General features: G+C 65.7%; 3 protein-coding genes across 9 annotated transcripts; 1 reads left to right on the forward strand and 2 right to left on the reverse strand.

Moving 5' to 3' along the window:
* Positions 1 to 213: 213 nt before the first annotated feature.
* On the forward strand, positions 214 to 9,448 carry HDGFL2 (HDGF like 2). Of its 4 annotated transcripts, none has more exons than XM_027908282.1 (16): positions 214 to 354; positions 2,504 to 2,580; positions 2,674 to 2,812; positions 4,292 to 4,471; positions 4,821 to 4,937; positions 5,085 to 5,156; positions 5,386 to 5,533; positions 5,682 to 5,757; positions 5,852 to 6,137; positions 6,756 to 6,850; positions 7,184 to 7,254; positions 7,469 to 7,539; positions 7,704 to 7,805; positions 7,904 to 8,117; positions 8,752 to 8,872; positions 8,996 to 9,448. In XM_027908282.1, exons 1-16 carry the CDS (start codon positions 283 to 285, stop codon positions 9,066 to 9,068), a joined length of 1,914 nt encoding a protein of 637 aa, XP_027764083.1. In that variant the 5' UTR covers positions 214 to 282; the 3' UTR covers positions 9,069 to 9,448. The 4 variants fall into 4 exon arrangements, with proteins under 4 accessions (XP_027764083.1, XP_027764085.1, XP_027764082.1 ...); XM_027908281.1 differs by having other exon boundaries at positions 215 to 354; positions 8,993 to 9,448; XM_027908284.1 differs by lacking the exons at positions 2,504 to 2,580; positions 2,674 to 2,812.
* A 1,187-nt stretch (positions 9,449 to 10,635) lies between these two features.
* On the reverse strand, positions 10,636 to 14,180 carry LOC114070731 (perilipin-3-like). Of its 3 annotated transcripts, none has more exons than XM_027908289.1 (8): positions 14,012 to 14,180; positions 12,905 to 12,966; positions 12,475 to 12,670; positions 12,013 to 12,095; positions 11,628 to 11,925; positions 11,321 to 11,511; positions 11,086 to 11,211; positions 10,636 to 10,994 (listed from the first exon to the last, which is right to left on the reverse strand). In XM_027908289.1, exons 2-8 carry the CDS (start codon positions 12,953 to 12,955, stop codon positions 10,653 to 10,655), a joined length of 1,287 nt encoding a protein of 428 aa, XP_027764090.1. In that variant the 5' UTR covers positions 12,956 to 12,966; positions 14,012 to 14,180; the 3' UTR covers positions 10,636 to 10,652. The 3 variants fall into 3 exon arrangements, with proteins under 3 accessions (XP_027764090.1, XP_027764091.1, XP_027764092.1); XM_027908290.1 differs by lacking the exon at positions 14,012 to 14,180 and adding an exon at positions 13,248 to 13,333 and having other exon boundaries at positions 12,905 to 12,962; XM_027908291.1 differs by lacking the exons at positions 12,475 to 12,670; positions 12,905 to 12,966; positions 14,012 to 14,180 and adding an exon at positions 12,185 to 12,450 and having other exon boundaries at positions 12,013 to 12,045.
* A 416-nt stretch (positions 14,181 to 14,596) lies between these two features.
* LOC114070732 (perilipin-3-like) lies at positions 14,597 to 18,351 on the reverse strand. 2 transcript variants are annotated; one of them, XM_027908292.1, is made up of 8 exons: positions 18,313 to 18,351; positions 17,648 to 17,709; positions 17,381 to 17,564; positions 16,748 to 16,830; positions 16,498 to 16,663; positions 15,694 to 15,998; positions 15,500 to 15,613; positions 14,597 to 15,013 (listed from the first exon to the last, which is right to left on the reverse strand). In XM_027908292.1, the coding sequence occupies exons 2-8, from the start codon at positions 17,696 to 17,698 to the stop codon at positions 14,597 to 14,599; spliced, it is 1,320 nt and encodes a 439-aa protein (XP_027764093.1). In that variant the 5' UTR covers positions 17,699 to 17,709; positions 18,313 to 18,351. The 2 variants fall into 2 exon arrangements, with proteins under 2 accessions (XP_027764093.1, XP_027764094.1); XM_027908293.1 differs by lacking the exon at positions 14,597 to 15,013 and adding an exon at positions 15,210 to 15,360 and having other exon boundaries at positions 15,394 to 15,613.
* Positions 18,352 to 18,849: the final 498 nt, after the last annotated feature.

Here is an 18,849-nt window from a genome sequence, read left to right on the forward strand (position 1 = left end):
CGCCCCCCCCAGCGCCCCCCGCTTCGGCGCCTCCGGCGGCGCGGCCCAATCCCGTTATCCCGCCGGGCCGCCTCCTCGCTCCCATTGGCCAGAGCCGCTGATCGACATCCCTCCGGACCAATCGCCGGCGCGGCAGCGGCCGGGGGCGGGACATCCTGCGTGCCGTGCGGCGCGGGCCGCCCCCGCCGCCCGCCCGGAGCTGCCCGGAGCTGCCGCGGCCTGGGCTGGGCCTGCCCGCGCCCGGTGCCCCCCGGTGCCCCCCCGGGACCGCCCGGAGCCGCCATGCCACACAGCTTCAAACCTGGAGACCTCGTCTTCGCTAAGATGAAGGGCTACCCGCACTGGCCGGCCCGGGTGAGAGACCTGCGGGGCCGCGCCGCAACCCCCCCCCCCCACCTCCCAACCCCGGGGAAGGGAACGGGGGGTCCCCGACCGGGATGGGGGTGGGAGCAGGAAGGGGGGAAGAGGGTGGGATGGGGGCACGCACCGGCTGCTGTGCCTGCACAGGAGGCTCCTGCCGGGATGGAGGTACCATAACGGTGCATGGACCGGGATGGGGACGCGGGACCGGGATGGGGATCCCGAACCGGGATGGGGATCCCGGACCGGGATGTGGAAACGGGACCGGGGCGGGGGGAAACGTACCGGCCCCTATCCCGGGCCAGGAGACCCAAACCGGGATGGAGATGCCATAACGGGACCCGGACCGGGATGAGGATCCTGGATCGGGATGGGGGGGCGGTCCAGGGGTGGGGGGTCGGTACCGGGATGGAGGTGCCATAACGGGACCGCTACAGGGATGGAGTGCCCTGTACCAGGGTGAGAATCGCGTACCGGGATGGGGTCCCGGTACCGGGATGGAGGTGCCATAACGGTGCCTGTACCGGGGTAGAAAGGTCTGTACCGGGATGGGGTCCCGGTACTGGAATGGGGTGTCCGATCCCGGGATGGGATGTGCTGTGCTGGGATGGGGGCCCGGTACCAGTGCAGGGCTCCCATTCTGGGATGGGGGACCCTATTCTAGCACCCACACCGAGAGGGGGGCTTGGAACTGGAACGGGATGTCCTGTACTGGAATGGGGGACCCCGTGTCAGCACCTGTGCCAGGATGGGAGCCCTGCCCTGGGATAGGGTCCTGCCCTGGGATGGGGGTCCCACAGCAGCACCTGTACTGGACCTGCAGTTTGATCCTGGGAGGGGATCAAACAGGTGCTGTGTTGGTGCCTGTACTGGGATGGAGAATCCCAGACTGGGATGGGGGTCTGGCACTGGAACTGGGGTGCCGTGCTGGTACCTGTGCTGGGAGAGGACCCATAACCAGGCTGGGGGTCCCATCCTGGCAACTGTTCCAAAGGGAGATGGGGGGTGGGTCCCACACTGGTGTCTGTCCCTGGATGAGGGACCCCTGGGACCGTGGCCTGGGGACCCTGCCTCCAGTGGGGTGACCCCAACTCTGGGGTTGCCTCTCACAGCCACCCCCAATATCCCAGCAGAGTCCTGCCCTTCATCCTCCATCCTCATCCCCCATTCCCATTCCCAGCTCCTGACCTGGACACCACCTGCTCTCCGTCCTCACCGTGGAGGGGGACGCAACTGGGGTCTGTCCCTTGTTGAGGACAGCAAGGGGGACATGCTGGGTGTGACACGGGTGTGTGTGGGGGGGTACTGCGAGTGCTCTGGGGGTGCTGCTGCTGTTTTGGGGAGGTTCCTTGTGGGGCCAGCTGGTCCCACCGTGGGGTGACAGCGTTGTTGCCGCGGTGCTGCCCGGAGGAGCAGCTTGGTGAGGGACTGCCGGGCGTCCCAGGCCGGGCAGGTCCATCCTCTGAATGTGTGTCCCGTGGGAAGGGACCGGCAGGTGGAAGCCGTGTGGGATCGGGGAGGCTCCGGGCGCCGGAGCTGACACCGCTTTGGCTGCACCACGCTGGGAGATCCAGGATACCACCACCACCTCCTCCTCCTCCTCCTCCCAGGAGAGCCCTCGTGCTGCTGCAGCCCCTCTGCTTTAGCTCGCTTGCTTTGTCTGGGGAAGGGTCCCCCCCACCCTGAAGACCTCCCCGGGGCTCCCCCCGCCCGCCCGGAGCACAGAAGACTGGGGTGGCCCCCGCACATCCCAGGGCTATTCCTGCAGCCGGGAAGGACCCTCAGGCCGCTCAGCAATCGTCCCCTCACCCCTTGCTGGGGCATCCCTTGGGGCGATGGATCTGTGGGGAGTAGCACGTGGAGAGATGACCCCGCGCCGAGCTCTGCCCAGACCCCTCTGGTCACTCTTGTAAGAGGTCCCGCTGGGATCCCTCAGGGACTCTGCTCCGTGGCCAGGGCTTTCTTGCCACCAACAGGGACCCCCCAATCCAGACCCTGCTCCCCAGCCAGGGCGCTGTCCTGGGGGGGCTTCCCCGCCGCGGGTGCCGGAGGCCGACGCCGCTTTGCCGGGGCTTGAGGACGTTGTCGCCGCTCTGTGTCACCGCCCTGTCTGACCACCCCCCTGCTTTGGGTTTCCTTTCAGATCGATGACATCGCGGACGGCGCCGTGAAACCCCCCCCGAACAAGTACCCCATCTTCTTCTTCGGCACCCACGAGACGTAAGCGCCGCCCCCGCTGTGTCCCCCCCTCAGCTTCGCCGGGCCCCGCCGGCGCCCCGGCCTCACCTCTTGCTTTGTGTCTCTCTCCTTCAGAGCCTTCTTGGGCCCTAAAGATCTGTTCCCTTACGAAAAGTACAAAGACAAATATGGCAAACCAAACAAGAGGAAAGGCTTCAACGAGGGGCTGTGGGAAATCCAGAACAACCCTCACGCCAGTTACAGTGCCCCTGCGGTGAGTGCGGGCCGGGCGGGGGGGCTGCCACGACCCTCCCTCCCCTCCAGCTGGCTCTCTGCTCCTCTCTCTGCTTCTCCTCGCTGCTGATGCGCTTCCAGCTTGGCTTTCTCGGGGTGGAATTAGCTCCCCTTTGCTTCCCTGCCCTCCCCCCTGCTGTTGGAGTCCGCTCTCCTCCTCTGGAAGGTGCTTTTGCAAGGCGGGGTTTGGCTTCGTGGCGCTCGCCCGAAATCGCGGAGGTTTTGCTGTCAGAGCGAGAACTTGAGGCCTTGCTCGTCCTGGGCTGTTGGACAGTCCCCTTTTCCATCCTTTTCCAAGGTCTTGAGTCCTCCAGCGGGATTCAGAGAGGCGGTTCTTTGTCAGCTGCTCGTGGGGGGGTGTCTTGTGACCGTAATTGTGGTCCGGTTTATCGTGCAGTGATTGTCTGGCGTTGTAGGGAGTTGGGCTGGAGAGGCAGGGGAAGGTTTTTGAGGTGAAGCAGCAAGGTCCAGGTCTGGAGGTCAGGGAATGGAGCCTCCTTGGCTCTGGTGAGGAGCCAGGATGTGGTTTGAGGGGCTCTGGGGGATGGTTGCGCCCCGAGCTCTGGATGTGGGGTGAGGTGGAAGTGCTTGAAAACCAGGAGGTTGATGGTGGCGAAGGAAGCACCTACCCTGGCCAGGAATCCACCAGGAATTCCCATCAGGGATAGGGACCTTCTGTGACTGAGGGACCACCAGCACCAACTGCGTCCCCTGGGCAGAGGAGCAGGAGGAGACTGAAATAGAGGCTTTCCTTGGTTTTGAGGCCTAAATGAAACGAGGTGCCAGGAACAGTCAAGGGCAAGGAGAGGCTTTCCCAGCAGCTGGAAGGATCCAGGCTTTAGGAAACACAGAAGATGGAAGTTGGGGTTTGATGTCCCTGCGTGAGGAACCTTCTGGAGAAGCGAGGAGACCTTCAGGGAGCAGGACACGGGAGATGCCAACTGGGAAGAGCGTGGTGGCCACCTGGACTCCTTGTGCAGCCCTTTCCCACGGGAAGAGGCCGGGAAGAGGCCTGATGCAGGTGGAGGAAGGGGAACAGCCGCTCCCTGACGCCGAAGGAGAGACTGAACCCAGGCACTCGCTGCTTGTCTGGCGCCGTTAGGGCCGGGGAGGGCTGGGGGCTGCTGCAGGGGGGCTCCAGGCTGCTCCAGGGATTTTGGATGAGGGGAAGAGGGCAGTGAGGCAGCAGCCAAGCTGGGGAGTCCAGGAGGGTGTGGCTGGTGGTGTCAGGGCGGTGTGTGAGGGGCTGTGGGTGCCAGGGGATCAGAAGGGGGGTTGGATCAGCGTTCCCATGGGTTGTGTTTTCCAAAGGGATCCGTGCTGGGAGGGGAGGCTGCTCTGCACGCACAGCTCTGCCATCCTTCACTCCCCACCCTTCGTGCCCCCTCTCCTCTCCTCTCCTGCCCCCTCCAAACGCCCCCCAGGCCCCTCTAACTCTGCTCTGCTCCCGTGTCCGCAGCCCGCCAGCTCCTCCGACAGCGACGTCCCCGACAACGATCCCATGGCGGGAAGCGACGCCGGGGAGGACGAGGAGGACTCTGCCATGGCCACCGTGCCCACGGAGAAGGTGGACAGCGACGAGGACTCGGATCGGGGCAGCGACCACAGCGGGCTCAAGAGGAAACCCTTGGCCATGAAGGTGGGTGTGGGCTGGGCACGGGAGAGGGGCCCGGCCAGGGCTTCCTTCAGACCCACTGTGGTGGAAAGTGTGGAAGAAACCAATTCTATCCGGCTTCCCTCTGGATTTCTGGTGGGAAACACGGTTCACCCTGTTTTGGGGGGATCTTGGGATGCTTGTGGGATGGTGGGATGGCCAGTCCTGGTGGAGGTTGCAGCCCAGAGGAGAATCCAGAGGTGCACATGGCTGTTCTTGCAGGAACACTTGGGAAGGGTTGGAAGAAAGCTTTTCCCGGGAAGCAGTTGGCTTTCCATGGTGGGTGGGGGGGAGAGAGTGGGATTCTCTCATCTCGTCCCCTCTCCCGTCCCAGATGCCGGTGACAAAACGGCCTCGGAAATCCTCCAGTGACCTGGACCAGGGCAGCCCCTCCGTGACGGAGGAGGAGAACTCGGAGACGTCTTCCGAGTCGGAAAAGAACAGCGACCAGGTGCCCAGGGGGGTGTGGGACACTCTGCTAGGCTGGGGGGAGAGGGCTGCAGGGAGGGCACCCCCACTGGGCTTGGGGGAGCCTGACTGGTGTCTGACAGCAGCATGAGGCTGTTCTACCTTTCCTCATATTTCTGTGTCCCCGCAGGATTTCACCCCCGAGAAGAAGCCGGTGGCCAGGGCCCCGCGGAGGATGCCGGCAGGGGGGAGGAAGAAGAAGGTAAAGGACCCGAAATCTGAGGGAAGCTGGAGAGGATTTGGGGATCTGCGCTGAGGGGAGGGGGAGCAGGGGGTGGAGGGACCTCACTGACCCCTCATGGGATTGGGGTGCTTGTGGGATTCAGGGCACTACTGGGATTGGGGCGCTGCTGGGGCTCAGGGTGTTCTGGGTCTGGGGTGCTACCACCGCAGTGCCACCCTCCATCCCAGCCCCTTTCTCCTGCCTGCAGAAAGTGGAGTCCGGCTCCGACTCCGACTCCAAAGTGGACTCGGACCTGGAGGTGGGAAACACCACCGTGGACATGACCAAGTCCGACTCCAACTCCGACTCGGACTCGGACGTGTCGGTGAAAAAGGCGCCGCGGGGCCGCAAGCCGGGTAAGTCAGGGGGCTGCTCTGCCATCCCCAGCCTCCCTGGGATGGGAACGTGGGATGGCAGGGGCTCCTGAGGCTCTGGGATCTGCTCCTGTTGTGGGCACACCCCAGAGGGACCCCCAGGGCTGATCGTGTCCCCGTGTTCTTGCAGCAGAGAAACCCCCCCCCAAGCCCCGGGGCAGGAAACCGAAGCCCGAGCGTGTCCCCACCAGCTCCAGCAGCGACAGGTGAGGTCGGGTGGGACCCCAGGACACTGGGACAACCCCAGGGCCGGGCTGGAGGGTCACCCCCTCCCTGCCACGGCGTGCCTGTCCCCAGCAGCGACAGCGACAGCGATGTGGATCGCATCAGCGAGTGGAAGAGGCGGGACGAGGAGCGGCGGCGGGAGCTGGAGGAGAAGAGGAAGAGGGAGCAGGAGGAGGAGATCCGTCGGCTCCGGGAGCAGGAGAAGGAGGAGAAGGAGAGGAGGAAGGAGAAGGCGGAGAAGGGCGAGGAGGCGCGCTCGGACTCGGAGAGCAGCGCCGAGGATGAGGCGGCCAAAAAGGGCCGGAGGGGCCGGGCCAAGGCCCCATCCTCCTCGGACTCGGAGCTGGAGCCAGAGAAGGAGGTGAGTGTGGAGCCAGCAGGGACCTGCTCTCCTCACCTTGGGATACCCTGGGCTTGCCCACACAGTCTTGGGGAGGGCTGTGTGTCCACAGGCACATCCCTGCCTTGCTGGGAGCTCTTCCCCTGGCCCAGGACACCCCATCCAGCTGTGGGCCTCACATCTGGCATGGAAAGCTGTGGCTGCCCCATGCCTGGAAGTGTCCAAGGCCAGGTTGGAGCAACCTGGGCTAGTGGGAGGTGTCCCTGCCCGTGAACAAGATGAACTTTGAGGTCCCTTCCAACCCAAACCATTCCCTGCTCTCCAGGGTGCTCTTCCTCCCATCACAACCATGGGATTTGCTCCGCCTGGAGCCTGTGGAAGCACCAGCCAGGCTTGGCTGGAGCACAGGGAAGGGTTGCACGGGGCTCTTGGCAACCAGTGGCCCTTTGGCCTGGCCGGTTCCTCCATATGGAGGGGGCTGGGGAGCTGGGAAAGCAGCAGAGATGTGGAGGTGACACTACTGTGTCCGTGGGGTGTCCATATCCATGTGCTGTGTCCATGGGGTGTCCATGCCCACGGGGTGACACTGTGCCGTGACCGTGGCCGTGCCGCTCTCCCTGCATTGTTCTCTCCTCCAAGGTAAAGAAGCCGGCGAAGAAACAGCCCTCGGAGTTGTCAAGGAAACCAAATCAGAAGGAGAAGAGGGGCCGAGCAGAGGAGAAGCCACGGAACAAGTCAGCATCTCCTCCTCCTCCCCCTTCCCTCCATCCCCCTGGGAACGGGGTGTTCCTGGGCTGCCCCAACCCTGGGGTGGGGATGGGGCTCCCTGGGACTGCAGCACCCACAGGGGGGCTGGGTTTGTCCCTCCCTTCCTTCTCCTGAGCCCAAGGGGGTTACCAGGGTGACGTTCCCGTTTTCCTTGGCTGCGTTCCTGGGGAGCTGGGGTCTGGGGGTGACCGTGGCTGGGGGGCAGCAGGGATGCTTGGAGTGCTCCAGGCAGTACCACCAGCCTTGGCAGCCTGGTGGCAAGCGGGGGATTCACCACAACCCTCTTCCCTCTTCCACAGACCCCTGAAGGTGGAACGAGGCCGGAAGAAATCCGACCCGACCCCTGAAAGGAGGATGGAGAAGAAAAAGGGTGAGAGAGCCATGGCTGCCCAGCACGGAAGGGAGGGTAGGGAGGGCAGGGGATCATCCAGGGGGGGTTCCCCCCATCCCTGGGGCTCTGCTGACCTTGGAGGTGCAGGAGGACCCCAGAGCCTGGCTGGTGGTGGGCAGATCCCGGGCTCTGGGCTGTGCCACGGGCTCCACTGGTGTCCTGATGTCTCTGCCTGTCTCTGTCCCTGCTCCAGAGCCCACAGTGGAAGAGAAGCTCCAGAAGCTTCACAGTGAGATCAAGTTTGCCCTGAAGGTGGACAACCCGGTGAGTGCCAGGCGTGGGCACTGCCTGGGACACCCCTGTGGGCTGCAGTCCCAGGGCAGCTCCTCCTCCTCCTCCTCCTCCTCCCTTCTGGGTGTGCTGGGAGCTCCCCAGGTGCCCACGGGGTCACCCCCAGGCGGCTCCTGAGCCCGGTGCCGCCCCTGCAGGACATCAAGCGGTGCCTGAACGCGCTGGAGGAGCTGGGGACGCTCCAGGTCACCTCCCACATCCTGCAGAAGCACACGGACGTGGTGGCCACGCTGAAGAAGGTAGAGCAGAGGGCTCAGTCCCTCCCTGCAGCCAGAGGGGAGCCGGTGTGGGACCCCCCCAGCTCTAAGGGGGTCCCTCCTCCCGCTCCCCGGGGCAGATCCGTCGCTACAAAGCCAACAAGGACGTGATGGAGAAAGCAGCCGAGGTCTACACCCGGTTGAAGTCGCGTGTGCTGGGACCAAAGCTGGAGGCCCTGCAGAAAGCCAACAAAGCTGGGCCCGAGAAGGACAAGGGGGAGGTGGAGAAGGGCCAGGAGAAGCTGTCGGGAGCCGAGACACGGAACGAGAAGGGGGAGGAGGAGACGAACGCCGGTAAAACGCTCCCTGAAACGTCCCTGGGGGCGATGCCACGGCCCTTCTCGGGGCACAGCCCACCCCACTGGGGGCCAGGGGCACGAGGAGGTGGTTCTTGGCCTCGGTGGTGGAGGGACCAGCCCCTCCAGGCCCTGCCTTGCCCGAGTGCCAGGGGTGGGAAAGGGCTGGGTGTGGAACGCTGGTGCAGTGAGGGCAGAGGGCAAACCTCGGGCCCCACGCCCTGGCTCGGGGGGCCTCCGGGCTGGGTTTTGGCCCAGGATGGTTCATCCCAGCCAGCCTGAGCTCTGCTCCAACAGAGGAACGGGGGGATGTCCTTGGACACCGGCTCAGGCCCTTGCACAGGCCGCTGGTGACTGGGATCTTCCACCCTCAGAGCCAGGTCCCTGCCTGGTGGTGCTGCAAGAGCCTTCCTGGAGGAGCTGCCAGGGAAAATCCACCCTGGCACTGCCCTGGGCTGGGGGGTGGAGCTTTTGAGGCCCTTCTTGCACCTATTGGGGTCAGCCAGGCCCGGGGTCCCCTCGGGCTCAGTTGGGTGTCCGGGGACAACCTGTGGCTGTGGATCCATGGCACGCTCAGGTTGGGATGGATTAGAAGCTCTAAGGCCTGAGCCTCTCTCTCTTTTCCCTGTTAGACCTGCCAGGTCCTGTGAATGGCGAATCCCTGTCCCAAAAATCCGAGGGCACAGAGGAGAAGGACAAAAGCCAAGGGCCGGGAGCTGCGGAGCCGGAGGCGTCCGAGGAGCCCCACAACAAGTGAGTGAGAGGGGCTGCAGCTGCCTGTGACCCACTGGGCTCTTCCCAGGGTGATCTGGGGCTGTGTCAGGGTTTTCCCAGCCTGGAAAGGAACTGGGATGTGGGATTTATCTGCCCCAGCAGCGTGCAGGACTATCCCAAGGCCGAGAGAGCCGGGCCGGAGCGGGAGGCCGTGGATGACGTGGAGGAGAGCTGAGGAAACAACTCCCACCTGGAGCAGGAGGAGGAGGAGGAAAATGGAGGAGGAGGAGAGGCTGGGAAGGGAGACCAGCCTGTGCCTCGTCCCCTGCTGGAGTCACTTCACTAAGTCACACGTAGCCGATGTCCTTGGTCTTGTCCCGTGTCCCTGCGGCGGCACCGCCCGCGGGGGGGCTGTGCTGGTGTCTGTATTTGTCTCCCCCCCCACCCTTTTTATTATTTTGATTTTGTTTTGTTTGAGTTTGGGTTTTTTTTTTTCTGATTGTTTTATTTTTGTTTTGTTTGTTTTTGGTTTTGTTTTTTTTTTTTTTTTTTGCCCTCCTACCTAATTTCTTGTGATTTCAACCGACGTGAAATGAATATAAAGGGTTTTCTAATGAAAAACACGAGGAGCCCCCCTGAGTCTCTTTCTGGTTGGGATGAGGGGAGGGAAGGGTTGGGGCTTGGAAAACATCCCAGTGGCTCCCCAGATTCCATCTGGACCAGGACCAGGCACCCATGGATGTCCCTGGCTGGGCTGGGCGGCCAAACTTGGCACCGTTGCTGAGCTCTTCCTCAGCTCCAGGGGCTGCTCCAAGCCCCTTTTCCCACCATCATCCTCCTCTCTCCAGCCAGAGGGAGCTGCTGGAGCTGGATCCTTCTGCCCCAGGGGTAGCAGGAAGGCTAAGCACCAACTTTTGGGGTAAAACCAGAATAAAAACGGTGTGTTCTCTCCCAACTGCCCCAGGAAGGGACTGAGGGCATCATCCTGGCCCAAGCTGGGCACCAGCTCTGGCTCTTGCTCTCTTTGCTCTTTTGCAACTCTCCAGGAGTTTTTTTTCTGTGTCCAAAAAAGCCACTCCTGGCTCCTCTTTGTGCCCAGACCCTGAGGGAGGATCCCCAGCCCCTTTTTTAGAGGCTGCTGGTGCTGTAACTATGCCCTGGGGGGGGTTGCTTTTTCCAGGGCTGATTTCACAAAACCCAAATAAAAGCCCCATAAAAAAAACCCCTGAGTGCCTCTTGCCCAACTGCCGGGAAGGGAGAGGCCAGAGGTGGGGAGGGAATGTTTTCCAGAGGGTCAGTCCCATCCTTGGAGTGGGAAAGACGTGGGGATCCCACTGCCAGCCCCTCTCCTCCCACCCCTGGGTCCCAGCGGTGCAGGTGGGGCTCCCTGCCTGTGGAATGGGGGGTCCCCAGGTCTTGGGGTGGGGGTTGTTCCTCCAGAGCCCCGATACCAAAGAAATACGGTATTACCATACCACACCCCCCCCAATAAAACCTCAGCCCAGTGCAAAACTAACCAGTTTATTGCTTCTTGTGCTGTTCTCACCCTACAGAACGGGGGGCTTGAAGGCACTGGGGGCACGGGGGACCCTCCGGGGGGGCTGGAGGAGACCCCCAACAGGCACTTGGGGGGGTCCAAGGCACGTTCCTGCAGGGGACAAGGGACAGAGCCGTGGGGGGTGGGGAGGGGGGGGCAGGCAGGTCCCCACATGGGCAGGCACAAGGTTAGGGGGGGCGAGCTGGGCCGGGCAGGGGGGGTTTCGTAGCTGCTCCTAACGAGGCTTCGGGGGTGTTACAGGGGGAGGGGACCCGCAGGCCGCTACTTCATCTCCTCCACGGCGCGCTGGCCGGAGGGGGCGAAGGGTCCCACCAGCCACGTCAGGGGGGTGCTGGAGGCCACGCGCTCCACCAGCTCGTCCAGCAGCTGGCGGGCCGTGGCGGCGTGGCCGCGAGCCCGGGCCAGCACGGCGCCCGTCAGGTCCTGCAGGGAGGCAGCCGAGCCCAGGGCCGCCCGCAGCTCCTCCACGCTGTGCCGCACCTGCCCCGCCGTGTCCTGCACGCCCGCGGGCAGGCCCTGCAGGCCGCTCAGCAGGGGCTGGCACGAGCTCTGCAGCTGCTGGGCCAGCCCCTGCAGCATGGCCAGCGCGCCAGACTCCACCGTCTGCCAAAGAAATATGGAGCGGTGAGGGGTGGGGGACGCGCCCCGGGGTCACCCCGGGGGACCCCCCCCTGCCCTAAAACCCTCTGCCTACCTCCGGTGCCGCCGCCGGGTCCTTGGCACCGCCCGGCTGCTTCTTGCTCCACTCCAGCCACATCTGCTGCAGCTTCTCCTGCCCTCCCTGCAGCCTCTGGTCCACACCCTGCTTCAGGTGCTCCACCTGGGAGAGAGGAGAGCCCAAGGTGGGTTGGTAGGTGGGTTGGTGGGTGGGTGGGTGGGTGGGGGACACCTCGGGGTGACACGATGAGGGGCACAGGGATGGGTCCTACCAGGTCAAGGGCGCCCTGGAGCTGTGCCAGCAGTTCCTGGCTGCTGTGGCGGGCGCTCTGCAGCTTGCCCAGCGAGTGCTGGAGGGCTCTGTGCTGCACCTTGCTGGAGAGGGAGCCCAGGCGCACAAAGTAGCTCTGCTGCTGCTTCTGCTGCTCCGGCTCGAAGCCCTCCACGGCCGTGGCCAGCTTGGCTGTGGGACAGGAGCTGCTGAGGTGGCCCCACCACCTCCCTGCAGAGCCTCCATCACCCTGCCCAGGCTCTCTCTGCCCACAACACATCTCCAGGGGTTTGGGATCAGCTGCTCACCCAGCTCCTCGTTGGTCATGGGCAGGTAATGGTCCACCAGCTCCTCCGACTTCTCCAGCACGGAGCCCACCCCGCTGGCCACCATCTGGCCCACGGAGGAGCCCATGACGGTGCTGACCCCGCTGCTGACCGCCGACCTGGTCAGCTCCACGCCGCCCTGCACGGCCCCCCTGGTCATGTCCACCACGCCCGTCACCCGGCTGGTCACGGCGTCCCTGGCCCCGGCCACGGTGCTGCTCAGCACGTCCCGGGCCCCCGTCACCGTGGAGGTCACCAGGAGCTTGGTGTCTGAGATGAGCTGCGAGGGCACACGCACAGCCCTCCGTCAGGCGCTGCTGGGGGCTCCCCCCCCAGGGTGTTTGCCCACCCCACCTGCCCCTGGTACCTTCTCAGGGGGCTGCTGCAGGATGGGCAGCTTCTCCTCCAGCTTGTCCAGCCCTTTGCAGGCGAATTCGTTGGCGGTGGAAACTGGGGAGGTGAAAAGAGGTGGGTTAATACCCTCCTGCCCTGCAGGAGCTCTGCCAGGGCCCAGTTTTGGGCACCCCAGGGGGTGCTGCTTCCTCCAGCTTGTCCAGCCCTTTGCAGGTGTGATTTTTGGTGAAAGGAACCAGAAACGATAAAATAGCTTCTCCAGCTCTTGCTGCCCTGCAGGAGCTCTGCGAGAGCCAGTTTTCCATCACCCCAAAACTCAGGGGGTGTTTCTCCAGCCCTTTCTCCCTCGGCCACATAACCCTGACACACAAACCCAGATCCCCCCTCTGCTGCTGCCTCACTGGAGCTCTGCCAGAGCGAGTTTTGGGGGGTTCCCCACCCCCGTGGGGTGATGTCCCTTCCCCCCCACACTCACTCTGTGGCTCCAGCCGGGTGAGGAGGGGCTGGGCCCCACTCACGGCCGCCGCCGTCAGCGTCTTCACCCCCTTCTCGGCGGCGTCGCAGACCGAGCGGACATAGGGGTGACTCTCCTTGGTGGAGCTGTAGGCGCTGGACACCATGTCGTAGGCAGAACTCACCAGGGGCAGGTTGGCCACGCGCGTCCCGATGCTCTGCGGAGCATGGGTGGAGTCAGGGGGAGCGCAAGGGGGGGATGGATCCCCAAATCTCACCGGGGAAGGGGAGTACTCTGTGTCCCCACCTCTTCAGGGATGGTTTTGAGGTGCTCCCAGGGCTCTCCCAGCCTTCCGAAGGGACAAAGCAGAGCCCCGTCCCCAGGCAGGAGAGGACAGGACATGTTTTGGGATGAGCCCCCTCCCCCAACCAGCCCCCTTTCCCCCACTGACCTGCTGCTCCTCCGCCTTGGGCTGCGCCGTCGCGGGCTCGGGGGTGGCCATGGTGGGGCTGGGGGGGACGGGACAGGACCGTGAGTGGCGTCAGACCCCCCCCTCAACACTCCCCTCAAACCCCCCGCATGGGGGGCCCAAAGTTTTCCCACTCCACGGGCCGGGGCAGCTCCCACACGCTTGGGAAAACCCGGGACAGGGGGGTCCCAGGGACCAGCACCGGCATCGGCACCGGGATCGCGGCCGGGACCATGATCGGGATCGCAATCGAAAGCGGAACCGCGATTGCGATCGCAAACGGGATCGCAATCGGGATCGGAACCGGGATACGGATCGGGCTCACCGCTGGTGGCTCCGCTGGGTTCGGCTCCGCTCGGCTCGGTTGTGGCTCCGGGCTCGCCCCGCTCCTCCCCAGCGCCCTTTATACCCCCGGAGCCCGGCCCCGAGCGCATGTGACCGGAGCCGCCCCGCGGGGCCGGCCCGGGGCGCACCGGGAGCACCGACCGGCGGGGCCGCCACCACGGAAAACCCCCGGGACCGCGGCTGGGATCTCCTCGGGACTGGGATCCCCCCGCGATCAGGATTAGGATCCCCCCGGAACTGGGATTAGGATCCCCGCGGGACCCGGCTGTAGCGCCCCCCCAAAACCGTCTGCACCGAGTCCCCCCCTCCCAGCACCGGGACTGGGCTGCACTGACCCCCCCGGACACGACCCCTCTGTCTGTGCTGCACTGACCCCCCTCCCCGGTCCCGGATACCCCGGGAATGGGCTGCACCGACACCCCCTCAGGGCCGGGACTCCCCCAGACTGGTCTACAGCGACCCCCCGGCCCCCATTCCCCAGGATCAGGCTGCACCGACACCCCCTCAGGGCCGGGACTCCCCCAGACTGGTCTACAGCGACCCCCCGGCCCCCATTCCCCAGGATCAGGCTGCACTGACACCCCCACCCAGAGCCAGCTCCCCTCCCCCGGGCACTGGATCCCCCACACCCACCTTCCCTGGCACCGAACTCCCAGGAGAAATCACGCCACGACCCCCCACGACCCCTTCCCTTCATGTGGATCCCCCAGGATGGGGGTCCCAGTGCTCCCCGACCCACCTGGCCCAGTGGAGATGGTCAGACTGGTCCCAGTGGGTGCTGGTGGCAGGAGGGTGGACAGTGACAGAGCACCCGGTGTCACCCACTGGGTGCTGTGACCACGCCGTGCCTGTGATGTCGGGGACACCCCTCCGTGGTGACAACGGGGACAAAGTTCAGTGCCACACGGCTGCGGGGCACAGTCCAGGTGGCATCCTGTGGCACCCTCAGTCGCAGCACCTCACTGGCACCCACCCCTGCTCTCCCACCCTCCGCTGGGACCCTCCCTGGGGGTGCCCCCTGGCTCTGCCGCCCGTGCTGAGCCCCCCCCCCCTCGGGTGGGCCCAAGGCCCCACAACAACCTCTGAGTCATTTTTAAGGCCAAAAAAAAAGTTGTTTTCTTCCTCTTTAAACCAGTTTGAAGCTGTTAAGGCACCAAATCCCAACGCTCCCGGGGCTTGGGGACGCCCACGCTGCGTCCTCCATGTCCCCACACGAGTCCCTGGCAGTGACATTGGGGTCCCACGCGGCATCACCGAGTCCTTCATCCCCCTGACCCCACTGGGGGTGGGGTTCCCAGTCATGGGTGGGTGGGTGGGCGCTCCCGTGGCTCAGTGCTGGCCGCACACCGGCTGTGACGCCCGGCGCGTGCCCCCGACGGTGACGCAGCCCTCCCACTTGGCCATCTCCAGCGGGGCGTCCTCGGGGTACTCCACCAGCGCCGGGGCGAAGGGTCCCACGAGCCAGGGCAGGGGCGTGTGCTGCCCCACGTGCTCCAGCAGCTCGTCGATGCCCAGCTGCGCCCGCGCCACCCCGTCCCGGCTCTGCGCCAGCACCAGCTCCGACAGGTCGTGGAAGGAGCGGGCGCGGGCCAGGGCGGCCTGGACGCCCTCCACGCCGTGCCGGACGTGCCCCGCCGTCTCCTGCACGCTGCCGGGGAAGGCCCGGGCGCCCGAGGCCAGGCGGGCACAGGCGCCCTGGAGCTGCTGCAGGAGCCCCTGGAGCATGGCCAGGGCCCGAGCCTCCACCTGCGGGGCACCGGCGGGCACGGCGGGGGCTCCAGAGGGGCTCCAGGCCTTGGTGTCCTCCATGGGTATGGCCCCCCCCACCCCATACTGCGGTGTACTGGCCCCCCAGCCCATCCTGTGGTGTCCTCAAGTGGGTATGGCCCCCCCAACCCCATCCCATCCCTTGGTCTCCCCCAACCTGTATCTTGGTGTCCTCCACAGTCACTCATGGCCCCCTCACCCCATACCTCACTTCCAAGACCACAGTACACCCCCCCCCATCCCATTCTCAGTGTCTTCCCTGGGTACTCCTGCCCTGTACCTTGGTCTCCTCCACGGCCACAGCCTCCCACCCCATGCCATGCTGTCCTACATGACCACAGCCCCTCACCCCCTATCTGGATGTCCCCCATGGCCACGGTCCCCTGTCCTACTCCTTGGTGTCCTCCATGAACACAGCCCCCCACCCCATCCCCGGGTGCCCCCCAAGGTGCCCCCACCCCGTACCTGGCTCTCCTCCATGGGCACAGCCTCCTGCTGGCTCCACTCCAGCCACAGGCGGTGGAGACGCTGGCGGGTGCCGCGCCGGGGCCCGTCGGTGCCCTGCTGCCCCTCCTCGATCTGGGGGGATGTCCAGCCAGGTGGGAGCGCACCCGGGGGTGCCGGGCCAGCCCGGGGCTTCCCGTGTGCCACGTCCTTACCAGCTGGATGAGGTGGTGGAGCTGTGCCAGCAGCTGCTGGGCACTGTGCCGGGCCCGCCGCAGCTCGCCCAGCGAGCGCCGCAGGGCCCGGTGCCGCAGCTGGGCCGACAGGGAGCCCACGCGGACGAAGCAGCTCTGCCACCGCCTCTGCCGCTCCGGCGGGGCCACCTCCGGGCCTGCTGGGGCCACCTCTGTGCCCGGGGCCACCTCCGGGCCTGCTGGGGCCACCTCTGTGCCCGGGGCCACCTCCAGGCCTGCTGGGGCCACCTCTGTGCCCGGGGCTCGCTGTGCACCTGCTGTGGCTGCTGCGGGACCAGGGGTGAGGATGGCATGGATGGACCGTCCTGTGCCAGGCACTGCATCCACCCCACACCAGGCACTGGATCACCCCACACCAGGCACTGCATCCACCCCACACCAGGCACTGGGACGATCCCCCCGAACCTCCACGCACAGGGGCGCCCACCCATGGGATGCTTGGCCACCAGGTCATGTTGAAGGTGTCACCACAAAGCCCGGTGGCCCCTGCGGTCACCTCTGTGACACAGGGCCAGCTCTGCCACCCCTGTGCCAAGCTATAAATACCCAGGCAGGCAGGGCAGCACAGGACTATATTTGCCTCGGGTTTCCAGGTGAGAGTTCACCAGTGCCCTGGGTGGGGACTGTCCCCTGCCCAGTGTCACGGTGACCACGCTGCCCTGGCACCGCCACGGGGGGCTGAGCACGGCCAAGGGGAGCCCAGGAGGGGTTTGCACCCCCCCAAATTCGGGAGATGGTGCCTGTGACAGCACGGTGGGCACTCACCCAGCTCCTCCTCCGTCCTGGGAAGGTACCTGCCCACCAGCTGCTCCGATTTCCCCAGCACCCTGTCCACCCCCGTGAGCAGCAGCCGCCCCACGCGGGTGCCCAGCACGGTGCTGAGCGTCCTGGCCACCGCCCCGCTCACCAGCTCCCTGGTCCTGGCCACCACCTGTGAGGGGACAGCACAGGGTAGCCTTATCCTTCAGTGGTCCCAGCACTGGACCGCCCCCCTTGCCCTTCAGGGGGTCTTTACCCTCTCAGGGGGCTGCTGCAGGATGGGCAGCTTCTCCTCCAGCTTGTCCAGCCCTTTGCAGGCGAATTCGTTGGCGGTGGAGACTGGGGGACGTGAAAAGAGGTGGGTTAAATGCCCTGTTGCCCTGAGCAGGAGCTCTGCTGGGGACAGCTTTTGGGCTACCCCAAAAACTCGTGGGGTGTTTTCCCTCCCATCTGCTTGTCCAGCTTCTCTGGCCCTTCATTCCCTGGTGATACAAACTGGATGTGAAATCAGATGATGATTCCTCTCCTGCAGCCTTGCAAGAGCCGTTTTTTGGGTACCCCAGAATCCACAGGGTGCTGCTCCCCCCTCTCAGCTGCTCCTCCAACCTCTCCAGCCCTTTGCAGGCACATTTGGTGGCAGTGGGAGAGCCAGAGGCACGAAACCAGGTTATTCCTCTCCTGCTGCCCTGCAGGAGCTCTGTGAGAGCCAGTTTTCCATCACCCCAAAACCCAGGGGGTGCTGCTCCAGCCCCGTCTCCCTCGGCCACATAACCCTGACACCCAAAACCCAGATCCCCCCTCTGCTGCTGCCCCACAGGAGCTCTGCCAGAGCGAGTTTTGGGGCGCTCCCCACCCCCATGGGGTGACGTCCCTTCGCCCCCACACTCACTCTGTGGCTCCAGCCGGGTGAGGAGGGGCTGGGCCACCGTCATCAGTGTCTTCACCCCCTTCTCGGTGGCGTGGCAGACGGAGCGGACGCGGCGGTGTCGCTCCTTGGTGCTCGTGTACGCGGTGGCCACGGCCCCGCAGGCACCGCTCACCAGGGGCAGCTCGGCCACGCGGCTCACCACGCTCTGCGGGGCGGGCTGGAGGTGGGAGGGGGTCCCCAGAGGCACCCGCGGCCCCCTCAAAGCCCCCCGTGCCCCCCCCACCTTACCTTCACCTCCGGCCCATCCCGTGCCGGCCCCTCGGCGTTTTCGGCCGACATGGCAACGGTGGCTGTGGGGAGAGATATTGGGGTGTCGTGGGTGGGTGAGCGCAGTGGGGACCCTCAGGGGGACTGAGACCCCCAGGACCACCCCACCCCAGCTTCTGTTAGCTGAGGGCTGAGACCCACCAGCTCATGACACGAGTGGGAGATGCTGGCGGCCTCTGAGCAGCCTGTGGAGTGTCACAGGGGGGTTTGGGGGAGGCTGGAAGGAGTTTGGGGGTGGGATTGGCCTCCTGCCCTGCTGGGATGCCGCGGGGTTGGGTCCCCTCGACCCCTCTTGAGTCCCCCCATCCGCACCTGGGTCCGCCCCGCCGCCCCTTTGGGGTGATTCAGAGGAAGCCAGGCAGGGTTCGTCTGTCGCAATCCCTCGCTGGGGACGTGCCTCCCGTCACCGTCCCCACGGCCGGGGCAGCCCCACGACCCACGCGGGGGAACAGAACGGCCTCCCCCTCGCCCCCCTCGCAGCCCCTCTCCCCTTTGGGGTGTCCCACCGGGCTCCGGGGACCCCCGGGACCCCCGACCTCCCCTGGGACGCCCGAATTCCACCCGGGACCCCTCCGGCCCCGCTTGCCACCCTCCAACTCCCGCCAAGCCCCGGGCTCGGTACTCACGGGGGGTGGGGGTTGGCTTCTGTCGCGACCCCCGGTAGCGATCGCGACCCCCGGGGTCCCGCCTAGCGCGGGTACGGTTGGCCAATCAGCGGCGGGGCGGGGCTGCGTCTCCACCAATCAGAAGGAGGGGCGGGGCAATGGGCGGGGCCAGGGCTGTATCCCGACACGCGGGTCGCGATCGGGCCCGGGCTGATCCGGGGACACTGGCGAGGATCCCCCCGGGCCGGGGGGCTGGCACGGCCCGGCCAGAGCCCCCAGGGGACAGGGGTCACCTTGCCACGTGTCCCCACGCTGAGGGACCGGACCCATTGGTTGGGGTGCCCACCCTCTCCAGGTGTCCCCATCCCCCGGTGTCCCCTTGCCACGTGTCCTCACCTTTAGGGACTCAATGACCAGTGTTTCCCCCTCTCCAAGTGCCCCCAATCCATTGCCATGTGTCCCCACCTCGAGAGACCCAATGGCCGGTGTCCCCACCCTCTCCAGGTGTCCCCACCCCTGGTGTCCCCACCCCAGGTGTCCTTCCCCCTTGGTGTCTCC

This window comes from Empidonax traillii, unplaced genomic scaffold (genome assembly GCF_003031625.1).
Source record: "Empidonax traillii isolate 1590-97213 ecotype Southwest subspecies unplaced genomic scaffold, ASM303162v1 scaffold1671:size75888, whole genome shotgun sequence".
Lineage (NCBI taxonomy): Eukaryota > Metazoa > Chordata > Aves > Passeriformes > Tyrannidae > Empidonax > Empidonax traillii.

Bases quoted from the DNA above. Each gene is read 5' to 3' on its own strand.
- LOC114070731 (XM_027908289.1), bottom strand. From the start codon at position 12,955: ATGGCCACCCCCGAGCCCGCGACGGCGCAGCCCAAGGCGGAGGAGCAG. The intron at 12,096-12,474 runs GTGAGTGTGGGG...TCACCTCCCCAG, and splicing joins CACCCGGCTGGAGCCACAGA to TTTCCACCGCCAACGAATTC. The intron at 10,995-11,085 runs GTAGGCAGAGGG...TTTCTTTGGCAG, and splicing joins ACCCGGCGGCGGCACCGGAG to ACGGTGGAGTCTGGCGCGCT.
- LOC114070732 (XM_027908292.1), bottom strand. From the start codon at position 17,698: ATGTCGGCCGAAAACGCCGAGGGGCCGGCACGGGATGGGCCGGAGGTG. The intron at 16,831-17,380 runs GTGAGTGTGGGG...CACGTCCCCCAG, and splicing joins CACCCGGCTGGAGCCACAGA to TCTCCACCGCCAACGAATTC. The intron at 15,014-15,499 runs GTACGGGGTGGG...GGTGCCCCGCAG, and splicing joins TGCCCATGGAGGAGAGCCAG to GTGGAGGCTCGGGCCCTGGC.
- HDGFL2 (XM_027908281.1), top strand. From the start codon at position 283: ATGCCACACAGCTTCAAACCTGGAGACCTCGTCTTCGCTAAGATGAAG. The intron at 6,851-7,183 runs GTCAGCATCTCC...CCTCTTCCACAG, and splicing joins GAGGAGAAGCCACGGAACAA to ACCCCTGAAGGTGGAACGAG. The intron at 8,118-8,751 runs GTAAAACGCTCC...TTTCCCTGTTAG, and splicing joins GGAGGAGGAGACGAACGCCG to ACCTGCCAGGTCCTGTGAAT.